Raw genomic sequence first — 21,092 nt, 5'->3', positions numbered from 1 at the left:
AAGCCAGCGTATTCAAAAGACAACATTAAAAGGCCATTTAAAGATGCATTAAGGGATAAAAAGAGCGCATGCATCACAAAATTTATTGAAGGAAGACGAAGCGTCACACATGCATTGTAAAATATAGCATATGTGCGAATACAAAGGGTTGAAACACTACATATTACGGGGCTATGTTAAAATCTCTCACAATGAAATCAATGTATTTTGCAACGTATGAGATATCAAGATACCGCCATATGCAATGAGAAGCCATGAAACCAACCCTATATTAAATACATTGACACTGATTGTTGATATATTAACGTTGGGATACGCCACAATAGTTGAATATGCACCGCCACAATAGTTGAATATGCACCGTCGACAAGATTATACATCCGCCAATGCAATAGAAGGCTTGACACATGCAAGAGTTCAGTGGATAATGCAACAAACAAAGTGATCGCAGTCTATCATATTGCACACCACCAAAATGACAAAGTCACGAATATACAATATTGCATTGATACACCCAAAAAGAAATAATAAGAAAGAGTCCCCAAGGTATGAGATATCAAGATACCGCACAGCGGATCCACGTCGTCATAAACGGAACCAAAATTATTAAAGTCATTATAGAAGTCCGTTAGTATTGGACAACTTATGAGGACCAGCCACTTTCTCTCTCCCTTACCACGTGCATTGCATGCAAGCCATGTGCTTGGCAGCAGGGAGATGATCTGTGACATTAGTATCATTCCAGCGACTATGAGGCTGGTGGTTTGTTGGCATGGCTGTGATGTTGGTCCTGCCGCTGTGATGCTGGTCTTGCCGCTGTTTCTCTTGCTAGAGCCTAGTTTTTTTGGGAGGGAAACGGAACAGAGCGAGGGATCTTAAGCTGCTTCAGCCGCTGATCCATAGCTACCTACGACAGAGAAGGCATATGAGTAGATCCCTACGACAGAGAAGGCATATGAGTAGCGGATTTGGTAGTTTTTATTACAAGTTTTTTGAGAAAGCGAATCCCTGCAAACAGTGGCTGCACTTATTTTTCAATATTTTGTTCTGGAGCAAGGATCATTTAGTAGCTCATAATCTGATTGCATTATCTATCTATTTTGATGGATCTGCAGGGCATAAGCAAAGGTTTAGTAGCAGAGCGCCTTCTGTCAACAATGGTGCAGAGAGGGAAACGACCAGACTTTGTCCTGTGCATTGGAGATGACAGGTCAGATGAGGACAACAATGGTGCAGAGAGGGAAACGACCAAACTTTGTCCTGTGCATTGGAGATGACAGGTCAGATGAGGACATGTTTGAGGGTATCACAAATGCTATGTCAGGACCTACACTTTCTTCGATAGCAGAAGTATTTGCATGCACAGTTGGTCAGAAACCCAGTAAAGCAAAATACTATCTTGATGATACTGTGGATGTCGTAAGAATGCTTCAGGGTCTGGCCACAGCTTCTGATCAGGCAGCATGGAATTTATCTGCTCAAGTTGCAGAGCTCACTTTGAGTACATAATTTGAAACTTTCACTGTAAATATCATTACACAGTTTTAAAATTCTATCATTAAGTTTTCTAAAGAAGTGACAGTAGAATATACCGCGGTCTGTTTAATTTTATGGATATTTTATGTGAAACTTGACTACAGGCGAAAGATGTTTTCACCTCTATTTCAATTCCGTGGCTACGGTTGGTCGATCTTAAGGTGCAGGAACTGGAAAAAGATGGACGGAAGACGGCTGTCTTCATGACGGGCAACTTTGAGGCGGTAAAATTTGTTATTAAACAGGGAATAACTTTCGGTTGCTTGTTTATTTGAAAATAATTGGGATTATCTTCATGTATATCAAGATTATTAGTTCTTTTACTGAAAAAACGTCTAATTTGAACGCAGAACATGAGTAATTTTAGTTCTAACAACGAATCATTTCGATCTCTTATGAATACTACACGGCATTTGCTTCAAAGCTCTGAGGTAAGAGAACATCACCTTGAATCATAAATTATATAGAGCAATTAATTACTGTTAGTTTAGTAAAATTAACTTCTATTTGATTTGGATCTTCGAAAATAACCAGTACTGTAGTTTTTACAGTGCAATTTTGATGAAAGAGACCCTAAATTTCATAAGCCGATGCTAGTATACCACATTGAAAATGCCTGTGGTGTTCTTTAAGGCGTATTGCCGTCATTAAACGCAGAAATAATGAATATTTTGGAGAAAAGGAGTAAAAGAGCATGCCTGTGAAGGAGTCGTTTCTTTTCAAGAATTCCATAAATTTACCTGCTTTAAATTTATTTTCTGAAAATTTCAACCAGCTCTAACATTTCGCAAAAATATTAAATCTGGAAAATTGATTTTGAAGTTCAATATTGATCGGCATCTTATAATTTTGTCTTAGGGAGAAACCTTTAAGAGCAAAGCTGCTTTACACACAGAAGAAATCCATGCGGCTTTACACACAGAAGAAATCCATGCGGCTACTGTTGTTGAGGAGCAGAAATCTGCTGCTCAGAAGCAGCAGATGGACCAAGCAATTCAGATGGTAAGAACTGGTAACAAACAAAAAATTGCAGATTATGAGCTGCTTGCGCTACTTGCAATTTCCAGAAAAAAGAAAATTCTATTAATTGCAGAACTAAAAATATCCAGTAAAATGCAGAAGAGTAAATGTAGATTTCAGTTTCATGTATGAAAGCAGTACAGGTTTAAAAAACTATTTATCTCACCTTGTTCATTGTATCTCACCGCAGAAACATAGCTGTTGCAGAGAGCATTAGAGGTTCTGGGAACGGTCTGCCTTGGAGCAATCCAAAACCAGTAGCAAAGAGGCTTTCCTGACAAACAAAATGGAACAGGGAGTATGATAACAGCTAAGATAGCATCCTCCCTCAAAGCAAACCTGCATCTTAAGTGCCATGGGTTATTCTCCTCCCTCACAGGGCGAAACAGCTCCCTCAAAGCAAACCTGCATCTTAAGTGCCATGGGTTATTCTCCTCCCTCACAGGGCGAAACAGGTTTGATGAATAGTTCTGGTAAAGAAAGTGGAAATAGGTTTGATGAACAGAACAGTTTCGATATTAGTTTGCCACTTGTACCGCCATGCATAACCATGCCACTTGTTTTATTTTCTGTATATCTATGAGATCACTGAAAAAGCAATATTAATCTCTAGCATTTGTACCTATCGAATTAATGTTAACATTAAAACAAACCCGTTGACGGTTAGCGAGAATGCAGCAGGCTTAAAACCAATTTAAGCTATGGTCGGGCCTCTTCCGCCTCGGGAAGAGGCCAAATAAGATGGCAAAAGTTAAGTTCGAAATAAAACTTTGGTTATCCGGCACAGCGCGTTTGAGAGCGTTTGAAAACTTTGTAATAAGCACAGTATAACACAGTAATAAAACTTGAAACTAATGCTATCTCGGACCCGATCGATTACAATAGTCCCTGCCGAATGCCAGATGGCAGGGACTAATAAAGACAAACTGATAAGTTAACAAATATATACACAAAATCTTTCATGTAGCCATAATTTCAAAACTATAACGAATTTAAGTTCAACACTTTGAATTATAGTCCTAAAGTTATTTAAAGCAAATGAATTATATATGAGCCATAGTTTTGTAGATCTTTCATAAAGGTGTTGGGACTAAAGAGAAAATCAATTGAAGCGTTATTATGAAATATAACATCATTGTATTATATGCAAAATATAAGAACAAAGAATGCAAATTAGCATACAGGCTACCAAGTGTGTGATGATAGACATCATTAAATTAATATGATTTCAATACAAGAAAAGAGTTATGGTGTGGTACTTTTTGGAATGAGAGATTACCGACTTTTAACAAGATACTTTTAATTTATAAAAAAAATTATAAAGAATTTCTTATGATGAGATTCATTTCTTCATGAGGATATACCATAATAGATTGTGTACTTTATCTGTATTTGTAGACAATTTTTAAATAAAAACAAAACAAAAAACAATTGGTTTCTGTATTCAAGCTTCTATGATCAATGAATTAAACAAAGTCTTTCAGTAGAAATCACATGGGAGAATTTTTTGGCCAACGCGTTTCGAACCAACAAGTGTGGTTCATCATTGGGACCAGATGAAGAGACGGACCATGGTGAAGGCTTAAATAGAGAGCGATGTAGAGACATAATTTAGGCTTAAATAGAGAGCAATGTAGAAACATAATTTCAAGTAACAGTTATTTTTGAACAATAATGTTTAAATTATAATATTAATTTATTAATATATTAAAAACAAATATTATTAAGTAATGGCTATATTAAAAAATAGTTTTTGAAAAAAAAATATTTAAATAATGATATTAGTTCATTAATTTATTAAAAATATTAATAGGTAATGGTTAAATAGCTAGTTTTTGAAAAATAATATTTAAATTAAATTATTAAAACCAAATATTACTACTTGAAAAATAATATTTAAATAATGATATTAGTTTATTAATTTATTAAAATATTAATATGTAACGGCTATATTAAACAGCTAGATTTAAAAAAAAAAAGTATTTAAATAATGATATTATTTCATCAATTTATTAAAAATATTAATAGATAACGGCTATATTACATGGCTAGTTTTTGAAAATTAATATTTAAATTAATTTATTAAAACCAAATATTACTAGTTCTTGAAAAATAATATTTAAATAATGATATTAGTTATTAATTTATTAAAATATTAATATGTAACGGCTATATTAAACTGCTAGTTTTTGAAAAACAATGTTTAAATTAATTTATTAAAATCAAATATTACTATTTTTTGAAAAATAATATTTAAACTCTGATATTAGTTTATTAATTGATTAAAAACAAATATTATTAAACAACTAGTTTTTAAAATAAATAAATAAATAATCAAAATCAAACTTTAAGGGAGGAGAGTCAAAAATTATAAAAACAATGAAGACCCTAATCAAGACAAGATCATTGGATAAATAAAATAACTAATGGAAATAAAATAAAATAAATTAAAACAATTGGAGTTAATTTAAGGTCATTATAAATTTTATTTAATTCTTATCATCTTCTCAATCTTCCACCCTTCTTGTACGCCTCACAACTATACTAAACATATAGGTATGGCATTAGTACATATTTTTATAATTTGAATTATTATCTTCTACCCTTCCTGCATGCCTCACAACTTATATTAAACATATAGGTATGACATTAGTACATATTTTTATAATTTAAATTATTTAAAATATAAATACTCTAAAAGAACTTTCTTTAAGATAATTGTTTTGTGAAAGTGAAATTTGAAAGAAAAACACATTAAAAAGGGTAATTAGTTTTCTTTTAAACCATACATATTCTTTACAAAAGGATTTGATGTTTTGACTTGTAATAAATGTGAAAATGTAATATCTATTTTTCAAGTATGATATATATTTATAAAAAATATTTATTTTGAAAATAATAATATTATTATGTAATAATTCAAATGAAAGCATCATAGTTTTATTTCTATGTTTTCCACATTGATATTTACTAGATAGTTTATTTATTAGCTAAATAATTTTTTCTTTAAACTAGTAATGTAGATCACATTGAAAATGTAACTAGTGTCGGTCTTTATAATGTAATAAAATGTAATTTTTATCATTAACATATTTATTATATTCATTATTATTAATTTATTTTTGGTGAAAACATGTTCTTCATGCTTATAGAGTCAAAGAGTCAAGCATTTATTATGATTCGGATAGAAAATGTATCTGAGTCAAGTCCAATTTAGATTTTTTGTAAGAGAAAAGAAAGAATTTTATAGAGCCAACATCCACCAAAATAGTCAAGCCAACCCTCATTGGGAACATGTTAGCGTGGGCCTCCAAGAGCCACATATTCGACCACCTGGACGGCTATATATTAGAGGCAAGTTCAACCCTATTAGAGCTGATAATTTTCGATCATCAAGAAAACATTTGAAACCAGCGAAGAAGAGGAGTCAAAGCAAGTCACAAGAGAGAAGGATGAATTCAAAAGCAAGATGAATTATTCCATGTTTGGAAAAATATTTGACCTAATGACAACTCACGTGTGGACTATAATTTTCTATCGAGAAGGCCGACTTTCTGTGACAACTACGCCCAGAATTTCAAGGCCGAAATTTCAGGACAGAACCGAAATTTTAGGAAGATGACAAATTTGGACTTTTTGATCATCATGACTTTGACTAGTGTTGACCATATTTGGAGGTGACTTGGGAGAGGGTTCGACTTGACATTTTGGTGACAGATTTGGGTCTTGGATAGCTCATTTTCATCTAATTCTATAAGAGGATTGTTGAGCTTTCCCCCTTGTGGCTTTTCCCTGGCTTGGAGCATGATTTTTGGTGTCCCTTGTTTCTTTGTGATCCTTTTGTTTTGAACATTTTTATAATTGTTTGATGAAGAGAACATAATAAGTAATAAGAACGCAAATAGCATGCACAAGTAATTATCAAGAAGAGAAATCAAGGCTAGTTTACACTACACTTGGTTTCTCAACAGATCCAAGATCCCTTGATAATAATGTGCATCCTCAGTGTAATCATATCAACTCTTTTTCCCATTTTATTTGTTAATTTTATTTCCAAAATCTAAAATAGTTATTGTTCATTAACCTTTTAAAAAACATGATTAATCAGTGGACAAAACTTAGACCTCCATCCAATTTCAACCTAGACATGGCTGACCCTGAAAAACCAAAAACAAGGAAATCAATGCTTAGTGAATGATCTTCAAATAATCTTAAACTAATCAGCCAAACATGAATACCGAACCTAGAAAATCAAGAATTGTGATGGTGGCAAGGGGAAATGGGAAACAAGAACAATGGTGGAATGTTTTGTAGCTCTAACATAAGACTATTGATAGGAACAAAAGCAGAAGTTCTGAGAGCAGTGGTATCAAAAAATTATGAAAAATAAAAAGTATACCAAGTTAAAGATAGTAGGTATGTCCTAGAAGAATAATAAAATTGTTGAAGTTAATAAAAAAAAGCACACACAAAGTCAAAAGAAAATGTACGTGAAGAAGTATATTTATATTGCTTATATGTTTTTTAAAAAGATACAATATTTCATTAAATTATATTCAATACTGATTACATTGTTCTTGGTACATCTCAAAGCATATCCGCTCTTACAATAATCAATAATCATGCAAATTATAAATTCTCTTCAACGGGATGTTGTCACCTCCACTCAATTTCGAATACCATGGGGGCCATTGTGATAAGGCTCAAGACGTAGATTCCCCCAACCTTACAGAGTCTCGGCTTGCTAAGTCATAAAATCCTAGTATATCTAACTTACAGATTGTTGGATATACTCTTGGTGTTATAGTGGCAGCCCAAATTACTCCAATGAATTACCAATTCACCATCATAAAAAATAAATAAATAAATTTCAACTCATCCTTAAGAGGAGTAGCGAATACCTAAAAGCATACATTTCTATCTCAATATTTTATTTAACATTTATTATATTATTTCTACATGCCTTTGAATATACTAATATCTCAAATTTAATATATACAATGAATTGAAAGTTTTCATTTTATACATATAACATACCTCAACTATAGCATATACGATGAATTGACATTTTTCTTTTTGTACTTGTATAATAATTTATTTCTTGGTTATATGTTAAAGAAGCAACGTCTTGATTGCAACAACTTTGAACAAAAGTCATAAGTGATTTCATTTATAATGATAATATCTTTTAATGAAAATGTTTTTTACAAAAACGTTCAATTATTAGTACCTTACTTTATGCACCATTTAGAATTTCTTCTAACTTCATTACATGCTCAATAGTTAATGCATTCCTCCATGCACTATCTAAAATCTCTTCAAATAGCTTCTTCAAGTATGTTCATGTTAAATTTCTAATACTAGCCAGATTTATTTTCTCACAGCAATTAATTTATCCCCAGTTTATTATTTACTTCCTGAAATAATAACTAGATCACCGGTGTCTTTAACTTCTAGAATTAAAAATATGCAATAGAATAAACCAAAGAGATCAACTACACATTACAAAAATTAATTAACCCACAAACAATTCTCCATCATTTTATTATCTGGAAAATCTAGGTTTTTCGACCCACAAAGATGCAAGGAAAAATACAATCTGTAACTTGTAACTCAGCTACCTCATAATGAATTCGGCCCAGGGAAATCTACTTCAATTAAATCTGCCCCCAAATGAAATTGCTCTAAAGAAATCGACCTCCAACAATCAGATATACACTCCAGCAACTTGATATGCACCCTACCGCCAATGCACATTGGAAAAACCCCAACACTCACAAACAAACTCTCTCTCCTTTCAACTACTCGCCCCTACAATCTCCTCTAACTCGACCCTCCTAGATTCGCTCAAACCCACTCGCACTTCTCCTTTGCGGATTAGTCACTAAGCCACTTGTATTGTAGAAAGAATCACTCTCTCGTGATGACTCACTCACACACTTGTGCTCTTCATTGTGTCTTCACCTCCATCACTAATCTAAATTTATTATCTTCACTGAGTCCAAATATCTAACCCCAATCTCCTCTTTAGAAACATCTCAAATGTTTCTTCTAAAAACATCTTGAAGATCAACGGTTGAGATATTTTCTAATTAACTTTAATAATTATCTTTCGAAAATAATCCAATAATCCATAATAATTAATTAACTTTAATTATTGTACTTTTCCTAAGTTAAACTTGTGAAAAAGACAAATCACAGAAAAGGCAAATAATGTCTTCCACATGCTAAGACACCAAGCAATTGTAGAAGACCTTCCGATACTACTTTCATCAACAATTCACCATTTTGGTCTTACAATAAAGCCAATGAAACTTGATTACCATTTGCAAGAAAATGCAGATCAACGGTTGAGATATTTTCTAATTAACTTTAATAATTATCCTTCGAAAATAATCCAATAATCCACAATAATTAATTAATTTTAATTATTGTACTTTTGCTAAGTTAGACTTCTGAAAAAAAAAATAATAATAATAAATAAATAAATAAAATAAAATAAATCACAGAAAGAGGCAAATAATGTCTTCACATGCTAAGACACCAAGAAGAATAATGTCTTCCACATGCTAAGACACCAAGCAATTGTAGAAAACCTTTGATACTACTTTCATCAACAATTCACCATTTTGGTCTTACAATAAAGCCAATGAAACTTGATTACCATTTGCAAGAAAATTAACAAATCCTGACTATTGAATATGACGCATTAATTTGTTGATAATTTTCTCTCTACAGACCTGGACTTTTAAGGGAACTACTTCCTACGACAAAATTGCACAATTGCTAATATCTTCCTCCATGCATTGTGTATAATCTGTTCCAATAAATTTACTAGTTGTGCTCAACATATTGGTCTTATAAAAAAACCAATAAGCATGGCCACCATTTGATCTATAAGAAAACCAATAAAACATGGTGAGTAAATTTGATAAATTAATTTCTCAAGGAATTTCTCTCAAAGTTGATTAACTATCTTCGGGATTTTAATTCCAATAAAACCAAAAACATGGCCATTAAATTTGATACATTAATTTCATAATAAAATATCTTCAGTGGTTTCTTACAACATGCCAAGCAAAACTAATCATTAAATTTTACAGAGTATCAATATATATGTCCCCATAAGCTAACTCGAAAACTGATCATGAAATTCCAGAGAGTATGAATATATGTCTCCATAAGCTAACTCTCTATGTTGTCTCGCTTTTAATATTAACGACGATAGCTGGTGACATTATAAGGCTGACATTTAACCATTTTCTTGGTTTAAATTTATTTCATTAATACCTAAAAATAATACAACATGTAATCATAAATCGGCGATCATGCCTAAACGTGTGGTTTTTGCAATATAACCAATTTAAATAGTTTTCAATCTGTATAGCATTTAGTTGTCTTATAGTATCAGTTTAGGTTTGAACCATATTAATAACTTATTTGTAATTTGTTATTCTGCAATAATTCTGTCATATAGTTGCTTCCAACTAGTTATAACTTATGAAAGAAAGTCTAATTCGAAACATGCCCCGGTTAGATAAATTACTTCAAAAATGCTATAAAATTACTATTTGCAATCAAGTAGGTTTACGGTATCGTAATCACAAGGTTCTAATTGCCTGGAACATTGTCTCCTTTGTGGTGGAAGTAGAGTTATAAATAACTGAATTAAAGCTCTAGAAAAAAATCACATGGTGTGGTTTGAACCAACTGTAAAATAATCCATTTCCTACAACAGAGTAATTACAGCATTAAAAATATGACTCACCACTTAGAAACCTGTCAACTAGCGTTACAGAATTGGAAATCTCTCCCTCCAGATGCCTTCTAAAGGATACAACCTTCTCTACCTAATACATACTGAAAAAATCTTCAATGAAGCAAGTCGTAGGCAAGTAACAATTTTATGATACAGATTAATTTCAGTTGGCGTCTGTTCATCAATATGCACATGGCAATGGAAAATTATGATATACATCTGAAAGAGATTGAAGTATATTAACAAACAAGAAAACAAGAAGAAACCATGAAGTTTCGTTCCTGCTTCATTAACAATAGAACCCTTAGAGAATATATTTAAAAGGGCTGAGCCACATCCTTCCTGATAATACAAAAAATCACGTAGAACTGGTCCTTGTATGACGTATCCTTTTTAGGATGCTCAATCTTACCCTCTGACTCAAAGCTTCCAATTTCTCACTTCTTGGACCTTTCTTGAAGGCAATCAACCCTCTGACTCTATCAATTTTCTCCTCGTCCTTGGCAACTTCTGTCTTATGATGTGATGATACAACAGCCTGCAAAATCATTTCAAAATAAAACAGTCAGAAAATAGGACAGAAGAGTGTTGCTGAAAAGCAACCTTCTTCCATCAACAGCCAATTCACCATTTAGGTAAAAAAAATAAATCAAACAAGCTTGTGAAATAACGTGTATTATTCTTATAGAATGTCAACATTCATGTGTGAATCAAATAGTTCTCTGCAATTAGAACACTAGAAAGTAGTACCTGTTGTATGTCATTCACATTCGAAGAACGAGCAAAGTTTTCCAAGGATGATTCTTCATCGCTGATTCCCAAAGAAGAGCATCTTCCCCAGCTTTCATGATTTGAGCTTGAATGTGAGAAGCACTCATCATTCTGCCCATTTCCTTTGCCCTGAAAAATCATATACAAAGTGTGTAAATGTATTAAACCTTACCACCAATACAGTTTTACAATCCTCGATCAGTACTTCACAGCTAGACCCCAAACAATTCGACAACCAAAGCCTGCTTATTTATGGGGCATTATGAAAGAAGAAAGACACCTAGAGGTGCATGCTATCCAGTACGATATATATAGAATGATTAGAAATGTACTTGCAAAAAGATAGTGGCACTAATGATTCACAACAGCTCCACAGACTGTAAAATCTCTCTAAATGGGTTGAAGAACATTGAAATGATTAAAATATGCTCTCCAAATATGAACATTAGATGCCTCTAACTAAAGACTGGCAACGCTTCTCTCTTATGGTTCAAATCCGCTTTATACAGAATCACAATCAAGCAGCTCTGGCTGTCAATCTTAAAACCAGCAAGTTCATCTATTAGTTACAGGAAAGTGCATTGTTCAAGCAGTATTTATATGTCATTCTGGATCTCTGAAATCTCAATTTGCTTAAATCGTTGCAAAAATCAGCAAAAATGTAATCCTAGGTTACTCCAAGGTCCAGATTTAGGAGGGCAGGGGATAAGGATACCAAAAAATATTTAAAATGGTTAAGTGTAGAAGTTAATCTTCAAAATCTAAAAAATTATAGAAATTCACGTGTTTTCTAGAAACACAATGCAACACATATTATATTACATGAATATACAAAATACAAAAGGGAAACTTTATCAACTCATAGCTACAAGAAAGGCAATGAGTTTGAAACAGTTCTTCAAATCCAGCAAGCAGCGTACTTTCAGAAAACAGTGGACGTGGCCCAATGCATAATCCCTGAAACTAGCTTTACAGAACTGGGACCCCCAACTATGTTATTGCATCTTATTTTCCAAAGCACATTCAGACAAACCACCCTGAGACAGTGCCAAACTCCTAATCGATGGTTTTGAAATACTGTTTTACAATTACCGAGGTAGCAGACTTCCAATGCAAATCCCTGAACAACTAGTGATGAAACCTTGTCTTTACTACGTCCCAGCCAAGGCTTGCAACTTTATGGTCCCAAGAAAGGTGCTTTACCGTCTCCACTTTCCCACAAAAACCACAAGAAGAATCTACGAAGCTTGACTTAGCCAGCCTATCTTTTGAAGAAAGGACCTGATAATGCTTGCAGATAAAAGCCTAAGAATGGATCTTTTGTTGGGGGGGTCAGTCCCCTAATGTTCCATGCCAAAAGGTTAGATTCATTAGCAACATGATATCCAGCAAACACCTCAAACATGTTACTGACTAACATAACACTAAAGAGGGAAACAACTTGAGCTGCAACCTCCTTGCGCTATTTACCCTGTGAAGCAAACACCTCAAACATGTTACTGACTAACATAACACTAAAGAGGGAAACAACTTGAGCTGCAACCTCCTTGCGCTATTTACCCTGTGAGGCATTGGTCTCCCACCTACTAACCTTTGCCGATCTTGACAGGCTAGTTCTTTCATTGGTAATACTTCCTCTTGTTGTTACTTTGCTTCACCTTCCACTATGAATTAGGAGACTAAGAGTGACAGAGTGAATGCCCCTTGAAGCATGTACAAGTTAATGACGTGAGTTAGGGGTTCACTCATTCGTATTAAAAAATGTATTTGGTAGAAAACAAGTTGTTAGGATAAAGTGGTACCTGATATCGATGTGCTTGGAGCGATCATGAAATATGGGATTCTCTGATAAACAAATCCCACACTGGTTGTCGCAGAGGATCACGACAGTATCCAGCGTATGTCTAAACAGCTCATTGAAAAGCTTCCTCAACCAGACAACTTCACAGGAGGCCATACTCGCAGCAATGTATTCGGCCTCAGCGTTGCTCAAAGCCACCGATTTCTGCTTCCTGCTCATCTAGGATATCAAAGCAGAACCCAAAGAGAACCAACACCCGGAAATGCTCTTGCGATCCACCACACTGCCTGCCCAATCAGCATCAGAATAAACATGCAACCTCACATCTCCGGCAGTGTATCCCAGTCCATGAGTGATTGTGCCCCAAAGATATCTCAGAAGATTCTTGGCACCAATCCAATGTGAGTGATGAGGCTCAACTATATATTGGCTCAACGTGTTGACTACAAAACATATATCCTAGGTCCTTCATCTCAAATTTGGAAGCCAACTCCCTCTTACATTTGTGAATGAGAGGGTCTACACCAGTCAAAAAGAGGTCATCAACATACAACACCAGTATGAGAGGCTTATCATCTTCAACCTTAAAGTAAAGGTTCGGATCAACTTCACTCCTAGCAATGTATTCGGCCTCAGCAGTGCTCAAAGCCACCAACTTTTGCTTACTGCTCATCCAGGATATCAAAGCAGAACCCAAAGAGAAACAACACCCAGAAGTTCTCTTGCAATCCACCACACTGCCTGCCCAATCAACATCGGAATAACCATGCAGCGTCACATCTCTGGCAGTGTATCCCAGTCCATGAGTGATTGTGCCCCAAAGATATCTCAGAAGATTCTTGGTACCAATCCAATGTGAGTGATGAGACTCAACCATATTTGGCTCAACGTCTTGACCGCATAACTTCTTGAAGTTAAGCTCCATCGGGGTAGTCACAGGCTTGCAATCCACCATCCCAAATCTTTCGAATATCTTCACCACATATTTTCCTTGAGATAGGAAAATTTCCCTTGGCATTTGCCAAACCTCCAACCCTACGAAGTAGTGCATCAGTCCTAGGTCCTTCATCTCAAATTCGGAAGCCAACTCCCTCTTACATTTGTGAATGAGAGAGTCTGCACCTAAGTTGCAGGAAACGTTGCCCAGGGGTCCGTTTCGAGCTGGAAACGAAACAAAAACGAGGAAACTCGTACCATATGGCCTGGAAACTCGTTTTCGGCCGTACTGGCCACGTTTCCGACTAGGGAAACGTGGCCAGTACGGTCGGAAACGAGTTTCCAAGCTGTACAACGAAGTTTCCAGTTAACACTTGATGTTTTTTTTCTGTTCGCTTCTACGTTTCTATTGGGCGACTAAATATATTTTGGATGCTTCTAGATGACTCTCTCAAGTTATAAAAAAAGAGGATTTTTTTGAGTGGGTCAGCCTAATGTTCAAGCCTATGGCCCTTGTGTTGATATGCAGGGACATTCTCCTTAATCTTTCATTTTCATCCTTTCACTTAAACTTTTAACATTACCATGAAATGACTCAAGATGTTTGAGAGTGGTTTCGCCCTCATTGGATTTCATATGGAGAAAGTAAAATTTTACATCTCACTCAAAATCCAGCAGACTTCTCTGTTTTTCAAGATTTCAGGATTGGGGGGATTGCAATGTTTCCATTGGATTTTGTCATGTACTAGTGTATGAAACTTGTATTTAATCAAGAGAACCAATCCCTCTATGCAGGGGTGACTCCCAATAATCAAGAGCACCTAGGGTACTAGAGTATGGAACGTGTATTTAATCAAGAGCACTAAGGTCGTTCGACTATGTAGGAGGAGACTCCCAATCAAGCACGAGACAAGAAATTAGAAATTTCTCGTGGCTGATTTTGGATATTGCTATTTTCATTTTGTGATCATTCATGAGTAAATGTGATGTAAATTTAGAGACTTATAGTTTATGCATTGACAATTGACAATTTAATCATAATGTAATAAATTAGAATGTATCATGTATGCTTTATGATTGCACATATTTCTTAAATGTCCTAATATATATATATATATATATATATATATATATATATATATATATTGCGTTTCCCCGTTTCCAAAATTTGGGGGGAGGTCGCGTTTCGTACCCATGCCCGTTTCAGAAACTCATACCCGTTTCCCCATTTCGTGCAACTTAGGTCTACACCAGTCAAAAGAGGTCATCAACATACAACACCAGTATGAGAGGCTTATCATCTTCAACCTTAAAGTAAAGGTTCGGATCGGCTTCACTCCAAGCAACGTATTTGGCCTCAACGGTGCTCAAAGCCACCGACTTCTGCTTCCTGCTCATCCAGGATATCAAAGCAGAACCCAAAGAGAAACAGCGCCCGGAAGTGCTCTTGCGATCCACCACACTGTCTGCCCAATAGCATCGGAATAACCATGCAGCCTCACATCTACAGCAGTGTATCCCAGTCCATGAGTGATTGTACCCCAAAGATATGTCAGAAGATTCTTGGCACCAATCCCATGTGAGTGATGAGGCTCAACCATATATTGTCTCAACATGTTGACTGCAAAACATATATCTGGACGGGAGTTCACCAAGAACATCAGTGCTCCAATGAATTGATGATACTCAGAAGCATTTCCCAATACAGGTCCGGCAGCACTACCGCATAACTTCTCGAAGTTAAGCTCTATCGGGGCAGTCACGGGCTTGCAATCCACCATCCTAAATCTTTCGAATATCTTCAGCACATATTTTCCTTAAGATAGGAAAATTTCCCCTGGCTTTTGCCAGACATCCAACCCTAGGAAGTAGTGCATCAGTCATAGGTCCTTCATCTCAAATTCAGGAGCTAACTCCCTCTTACATTTGTGAATGAGAGGGCCTACACCAGTCAAAAAGAGGTCATCAACATACAACACTAGTATGAGAGGCTTATCATATTCAACCTTAAAGTAAAGGTTCGAATCGGCTTCACTCCTAGTGAATCCCAGCTTCAACAAATAGCTATTAATCCTCCCATACCAAGCTCAGGGTGCTTGCTTCATCCCATAGAGAGCTTTCTTCAACCTGCATACATGAGATTCTCGATTATGAATCTCAAACCCCTCGAGTTGTTCTACATAGACTTCCTCTTTAATAGAACCATGCAAGAAAGTAGTCTTGACATCCATTTGATGTAGGTTCCATCCTTGCAAAGCAGCAAGGGCTATGATTGAGCGGATGGTGGTGTATCGAGCAACTGGTGCAAATATCTCATCGTAACCCACACCTTCCCTTTGAGAGAAGCCTCGAGCAACAAAGCGAGTCTTGTGCTTTTCAGCGCTCCCATCAGCTCCATGCTTGATTTTGTAAAGCCATTTCGAGGTGACAACTGATTTGTCCTAGGGTCTGGGGACCACATCCCATACATCACTCTTCATGATTGACTCATATTATTCATTCATAGCATCCTTCCATACTTGATGCTTCATGGCTTCTTCGAATGATGAAGGCTCGTTTTAAATGATGGTGCTCATAATGGTCAAGTATCCCTGATACCTGGTCGACTTCTTGCTTTCACGGAAGGTCCCACTTGGTGCAATATGTCTTTCGGCATCTTCAAGAGTCCCCCTAAGCCATGAGGGCCTCTTCCTAGAGGAGGAGGGCTCTTGAGGACGAGGATCAATGGGATCCATAGGTTCTTCAACATTCAGCATCGTTTCATGTTCCTTTTCATTCGGCTTCCTGGTGTCAGCCTCTTTATCCTTCCTTGGAATAGCATGATTGTCAACCTTGCTAAGAGCCATATCTTTGTCAAAGGTGACATCATGACTTATTTTGACTTCCCTCTGACCAGCCACATAAATTCTATAGCCCTTAGAATTTTCGCTATAGCCCACAAAGATTCATTTCTTTCTAGAAGCACCCAATTTGCTTATTTTCTCTTTCAGCACATGAAAGTATACGAGACTTCCAAAAATTCTAAAATGAGAGATATCGGGTTTCTTACGAGTGAACATCTCTTCGGCAGTCTTGGAGTCCAATGCTTGATGAGGGCATTGATTTTGAACATATACGGCTATATTCGCAACTTCGGCCCATACAAACTTCGGAAGCCTTTGATCATGGAGCTTCCACAATCATACGATTCTCCCTCTTAATGCCAACTTCTTTGCAAAAGTCATGGAACTCATTGGATTCATACTCAGTCCCATTATCAGTCCTTAATATCTTGATTCTCTTCTCGGTTTGATTTTCGATCAAGGCTTTGAAGTGACGGAACCAGGTGAACACTTCGTCCTTCTTTTTTAGGAAGTAGATCCAAGTCTTGCGAGAATAATCATCTGTAAAAGTGAGATAATATAGATATCCTCCCAAAGAGTTTACGGGCATCATACCAAATATGTCGGAGTGAACCAACTGCAAAATATTTGAAGTCTTGCTATTAATTGAGGGGAATGGTCCCCTTTTAAGCTTTCCTTTGGCACATCCCAGACATACACTTTTATGCTCTACTTTGAACTGTTGAATTTTCTAAGTCTATCCATTAAAAATTAATCTGTATTCTGCTGATTTATTTCTTCCACTTGTTTATATTTGAACAAGTTATTTAATACATTTAAATATCGAAATAAAAAACAATACAGTCACAACATCTACAGATCATCAACTGAAAGAAAACAAGCACACAAGTGACACCGTTATTTTTGGACAAATGTCCTCGGAAAAATCTAATGCGGGAAAACCGGTACATCTATTCGGAGTGTTATATTATTATGCAATCTTAGTACAATTGGGTGCCTAACCGGCTCACCCGACAGGGAAAAATACACGGCAACAATACCTCTATATCCAGAAACAGGTATTCAGAAAACCTATCCCATGAAACCCTCTCGGGCACCACTGAAGCTCAGCGCTGGCCCTTCTGGCCTCTGCGTCAGCCCTCTAAGGCACTGCGCAACCTCTGGGAACCTCTGCGTCACTCCCTCTGCCCTCTGCGTGGATGACGGAGTCTCTCTGGGCTCTGCACTGCCTCTGCTGGGCTCTGCATAGCCTGGACTGACTGCTGCTCTCGCTCTCTCTGCTTCTATGCTGGTCTCCCAGTATTGTCCCTGCCGCTTTGCCTTGTAGTCGCTATCCCTTGTTGCTGATCACTGATTCAACTTTGCTTAGCAACCCCGCCTCTAGCAAAATGAATGACTGATCAATCTGGTGTGTTCTCCAACTGGCCCTCAAGCCTCTTCTTATACTTTTCTCGTTGGTCTATCAATAGCCGAGATTAAATCTCTAATCAACGGGTAAGATTAGATTTGGTTTGATCCATGACTTTTGGAACCTTCTAACCTAGTTTTATATTAATACCCATTAATATTTTATTTTTCCTAAGTTTAGACTTGGGAACACCATTAAAAATATTAATTATTTTAATATCTCCCAAACCGGGTACAATCTGTCCAAACCATTTCTGGGTCTTGTAGATCTCATATGCTTTAGCCTCTTCACCAATTTTCATGGCTATAGCACATCTGATGCTGCCCCAAATCAACACTCCCTCTTAGCAAGGACTGTGCTCTAGTAATACTCCACACTGAGTATCACCCTGATTATCCGGTACCGGTCCCTGTGCTGATGCTAGGCCTCCCCGCTCAACATCCTCTACACTGTTGCATCCTGTATTGCTACCCATGGCCCTGCCACTGCCACTGCTGCATCCGTACGGCAGCTCCCTCTGCATCTGTGTTGCTGCTGGTTCTTTCTCCCAACACTGCATCTACACTGCAACCCCCTCTGATCACGCTGCATCGTGCTACTGCTCTGCAACTCTGTTACTGAGAAGTAAGTAACTGATCCACCCAACTTTTGACATCCTTGTCAGGCTAGAAACACTCCCGATGTTGAAGCTCCCTCTTTCGCTAACAAGTGTCCCCTCTATTGACCTCTGCGTTGCTGCAACAACTCCCTGCATCTCACACCGTTGCACACCTCATTGTGCCATCTTGCACTAGTGTAACACTCCCGTGCCTCTCGCATTATTGCAGCCTGCTAGCCTCGCACTGTTCCCGGACTCCTGCACTGTAGCACTCTCTGCTGCTCCATCTACATCTCTCTCTACCGACATCCGCCAGTCCTGCTACTCCTCTTTGGGGCTCCCGTAGCAAGGTATAATCCAAGAGGTTGGGTACCTCAAGGATCCTGATTCCTGCCCCTCATCGCCTGTAGTCTTCCTGACTACAGCTCGATGTCTCCCCACTTCTTCTCAAGTGCCACATGAGCACTGATGGCACAATCATCATCCTCCTTGACTTCTTTATCCACCTTTGTTGGCACTACCTTCGAGTCAGAGGCCTCTCCCTTACTCTTCTTCCTTGGACACTGGTTCGCAAAATGACCTAGTTCCCCACAATGGAAGCACTTAACCTTGGAGAGGTCCTTCTTCTTCCTCTTCTTCTACTTTCCCGCAGATGCTAGAGCCGCATCCTCTTCCTCTTCCTTCTTGATCCTGACCCCTTTGCGCTAATCTCCGCCTTGGTTAGCCCTTTGATCTCTTCTTGACGAAGAGCTGCACATAGTTCTTCCCAATCCGGAAGACTCGTCCTGCCCAGTATGCTTTGGAAAAATGTCTCCCAATCCTCGGAGATTGCGTTCAGTGCAATCCTTACCATCAACTATTGATCCGGCGTGGCCCCTATGGAAGTTAGTTGGTCACAGATCTCTTTCAACCGACCGAGGAAGACATCTATCTGCTCTCCCTTCTGCATCTGGTATGACCTTAGTTGATTCTCCAGGAGCATCTTCCTCTGCACTGAAGTATGCTAGTACAATGTCTTCACAGCATCCCACATCTCCTTTGTCGTTTCCTTCTCGGCAATATGTGGTACCACATGATCCTTGTCCCCATCAAGGATGATGCACTTAGCCTTAGCCATTGCCTCCTCGTACCTTTCATTAGTTATCGGGTCAACTAGGATAGCTATCACTCTCGAGATGAAGCCCTTGATGCGATGTCTATCTAGAATGGGCAAGATCCTAGCTTTCCAGACCACAAAGTTGGACGCTCCGTCCGGCTTGTCCTGATCTCTCAACCCATTCACGGCCATCTCGCTTCTCTTCTGTCGACTCCTCCAAGTCTCTCTACTCCCCTCCTAGAACTCCTCTATTCGACTCCTACCAAGTCTCTCTACTTCCCGTCTGGAAGTTCTCTTCTGGACTCCCTGTGAGTCCTGATTTCCCTCCAGGAAATCCTTCTGCTAACTTCAAGTTGCCCCTCTCCAATCATCTGTGCAACCGCAGCAACACTGATCTAGATGCCTTGGCTAGAAATACGCCTCGGTAGCAACTCCCTCTACCTTGGTCTTGCCCTATTAGGTACTGCTTTGACCAAGTACCCCACCAGCTTCGCTCTCACAAGCCTCCTATACCCCAGCAACTGAAGGATTGAGCCACTTGGCTCTGCGCAATCCCGGCACCGGCAAGTTAGCTCCCTCAACCAACTATGTCAGCCCTCCTGGCCTCTGCGTGAGCCTAATTTTGCCTCTATCAGTCTCTGTGCTGGCCTCTCTCTGGCTAAACTGATGACGCAGTCCCTCTGCGTCACTCCTTCCTTTGTCGCCATCTACAAGGATCAGCTCTGTCACTCGGGACAACTGAATCTGCTACAAATGCTCTACTTGGTTGATGCCTTCAGTTTTCCTATGATCTGCAACCATGCTCTAATACCATGTTGAATTTTCTAAGTCTATCGGTTAGAAAATTAATTTGTATTCTGTTGGTTTATTTCTTCCACTTATTTAAATTCGAACAAGTTATTTAATACATTTAAATATCGAAATAAAAACAATAGAGTCACAACATCTACAGATCATCAACTGAAAGAAAACAAGCACACAAGTGACACTGTTATTTTTGGACAAATGTCCCTGGAAAAACCCAATGCGAGAAAATCAATGCAGTTATTCAAAGGGTTATATTATTATGCAATCTATCTGAGTACAATCGGATACCTAACCGGCTCACCCGATAGAGAAAATTACACTGTAACAATTCCTCTATATCCGGAAACAGGTATTCAGAAAACCTGTCCCACGAAACCCTCTCTTGCACAACTAAAGCTCAGCGCTGGCCCTTCTCGCCCCTGTGTGAGCCTCCTGCTAACCTGCGTCAACCCCAGGACCCTCTGAGTCAGCCCTCTGAGGCACTGCCCAGCCTCTGGGAGCCTCTGTGTCATTCCCT

General features: G+C 37.6%; 1 protein-coding gene and 1 pseudogene across 1 annotated transcript in view; one reads left to right on the top strand and one right to left on the bottom strand.

Moving 5' to 3' along the window:
- Nucleotides 1-750: 750 nt before the first annotated feature.
- On the top strand, nt 751-1,509 carry LOC149170476 (alpha,alpha-trehalose-phosphate synthase [UDP-forming] 5 pseudogene; annotated as a pseudogene).
- An 8,744-nt stretch (nt 1,510-10,253) lies between these two features.
- LOC149170475 (uncharacterized) overlaps nt 10,254-21,092 on the bottom strand; it is a 169,995-nt gene continuing 159,156 nt past the window's right edge. Inside the window, exons 13-14 of the mRNA XM_089423910.1 lie at nt 11,066-11,215; nt 10,254-10,853 (exon numbers count right to left, since the gene is read on the bottom strand). Of these exons, the coding sequence (XP_089280036.1) occupies nt 10,674-10,853; nt 11,066-11,215 (330 nt within the window). The 3' untranslated portion in view covers nt 10,254-10,673. The remainder of the gene's footprint in view (nt 10,854-11,065; nt 11,216-21,092) is intronic.

Source organism: Pinus tabuliformis, chromosome 4_2 (genome assembly GCF_031772625.1).
Source record: "Pinus tabuliformis cultivar Carrire ecotype Pingquan chromosome 4_2, CPIR1, whole genome shotgun sequence".
NCBI classification, from domain to species: Eukaryota; Viridiplantae; Streptophyta; class Pinopsida; order Pinales; family Pinaceae; genus Pinus; species Pinus tabuliformis.
Note: the sequence above shows the minus strand (reverse complement) of the source record. Positions and strands in the feature narration are given on the sequence as shown.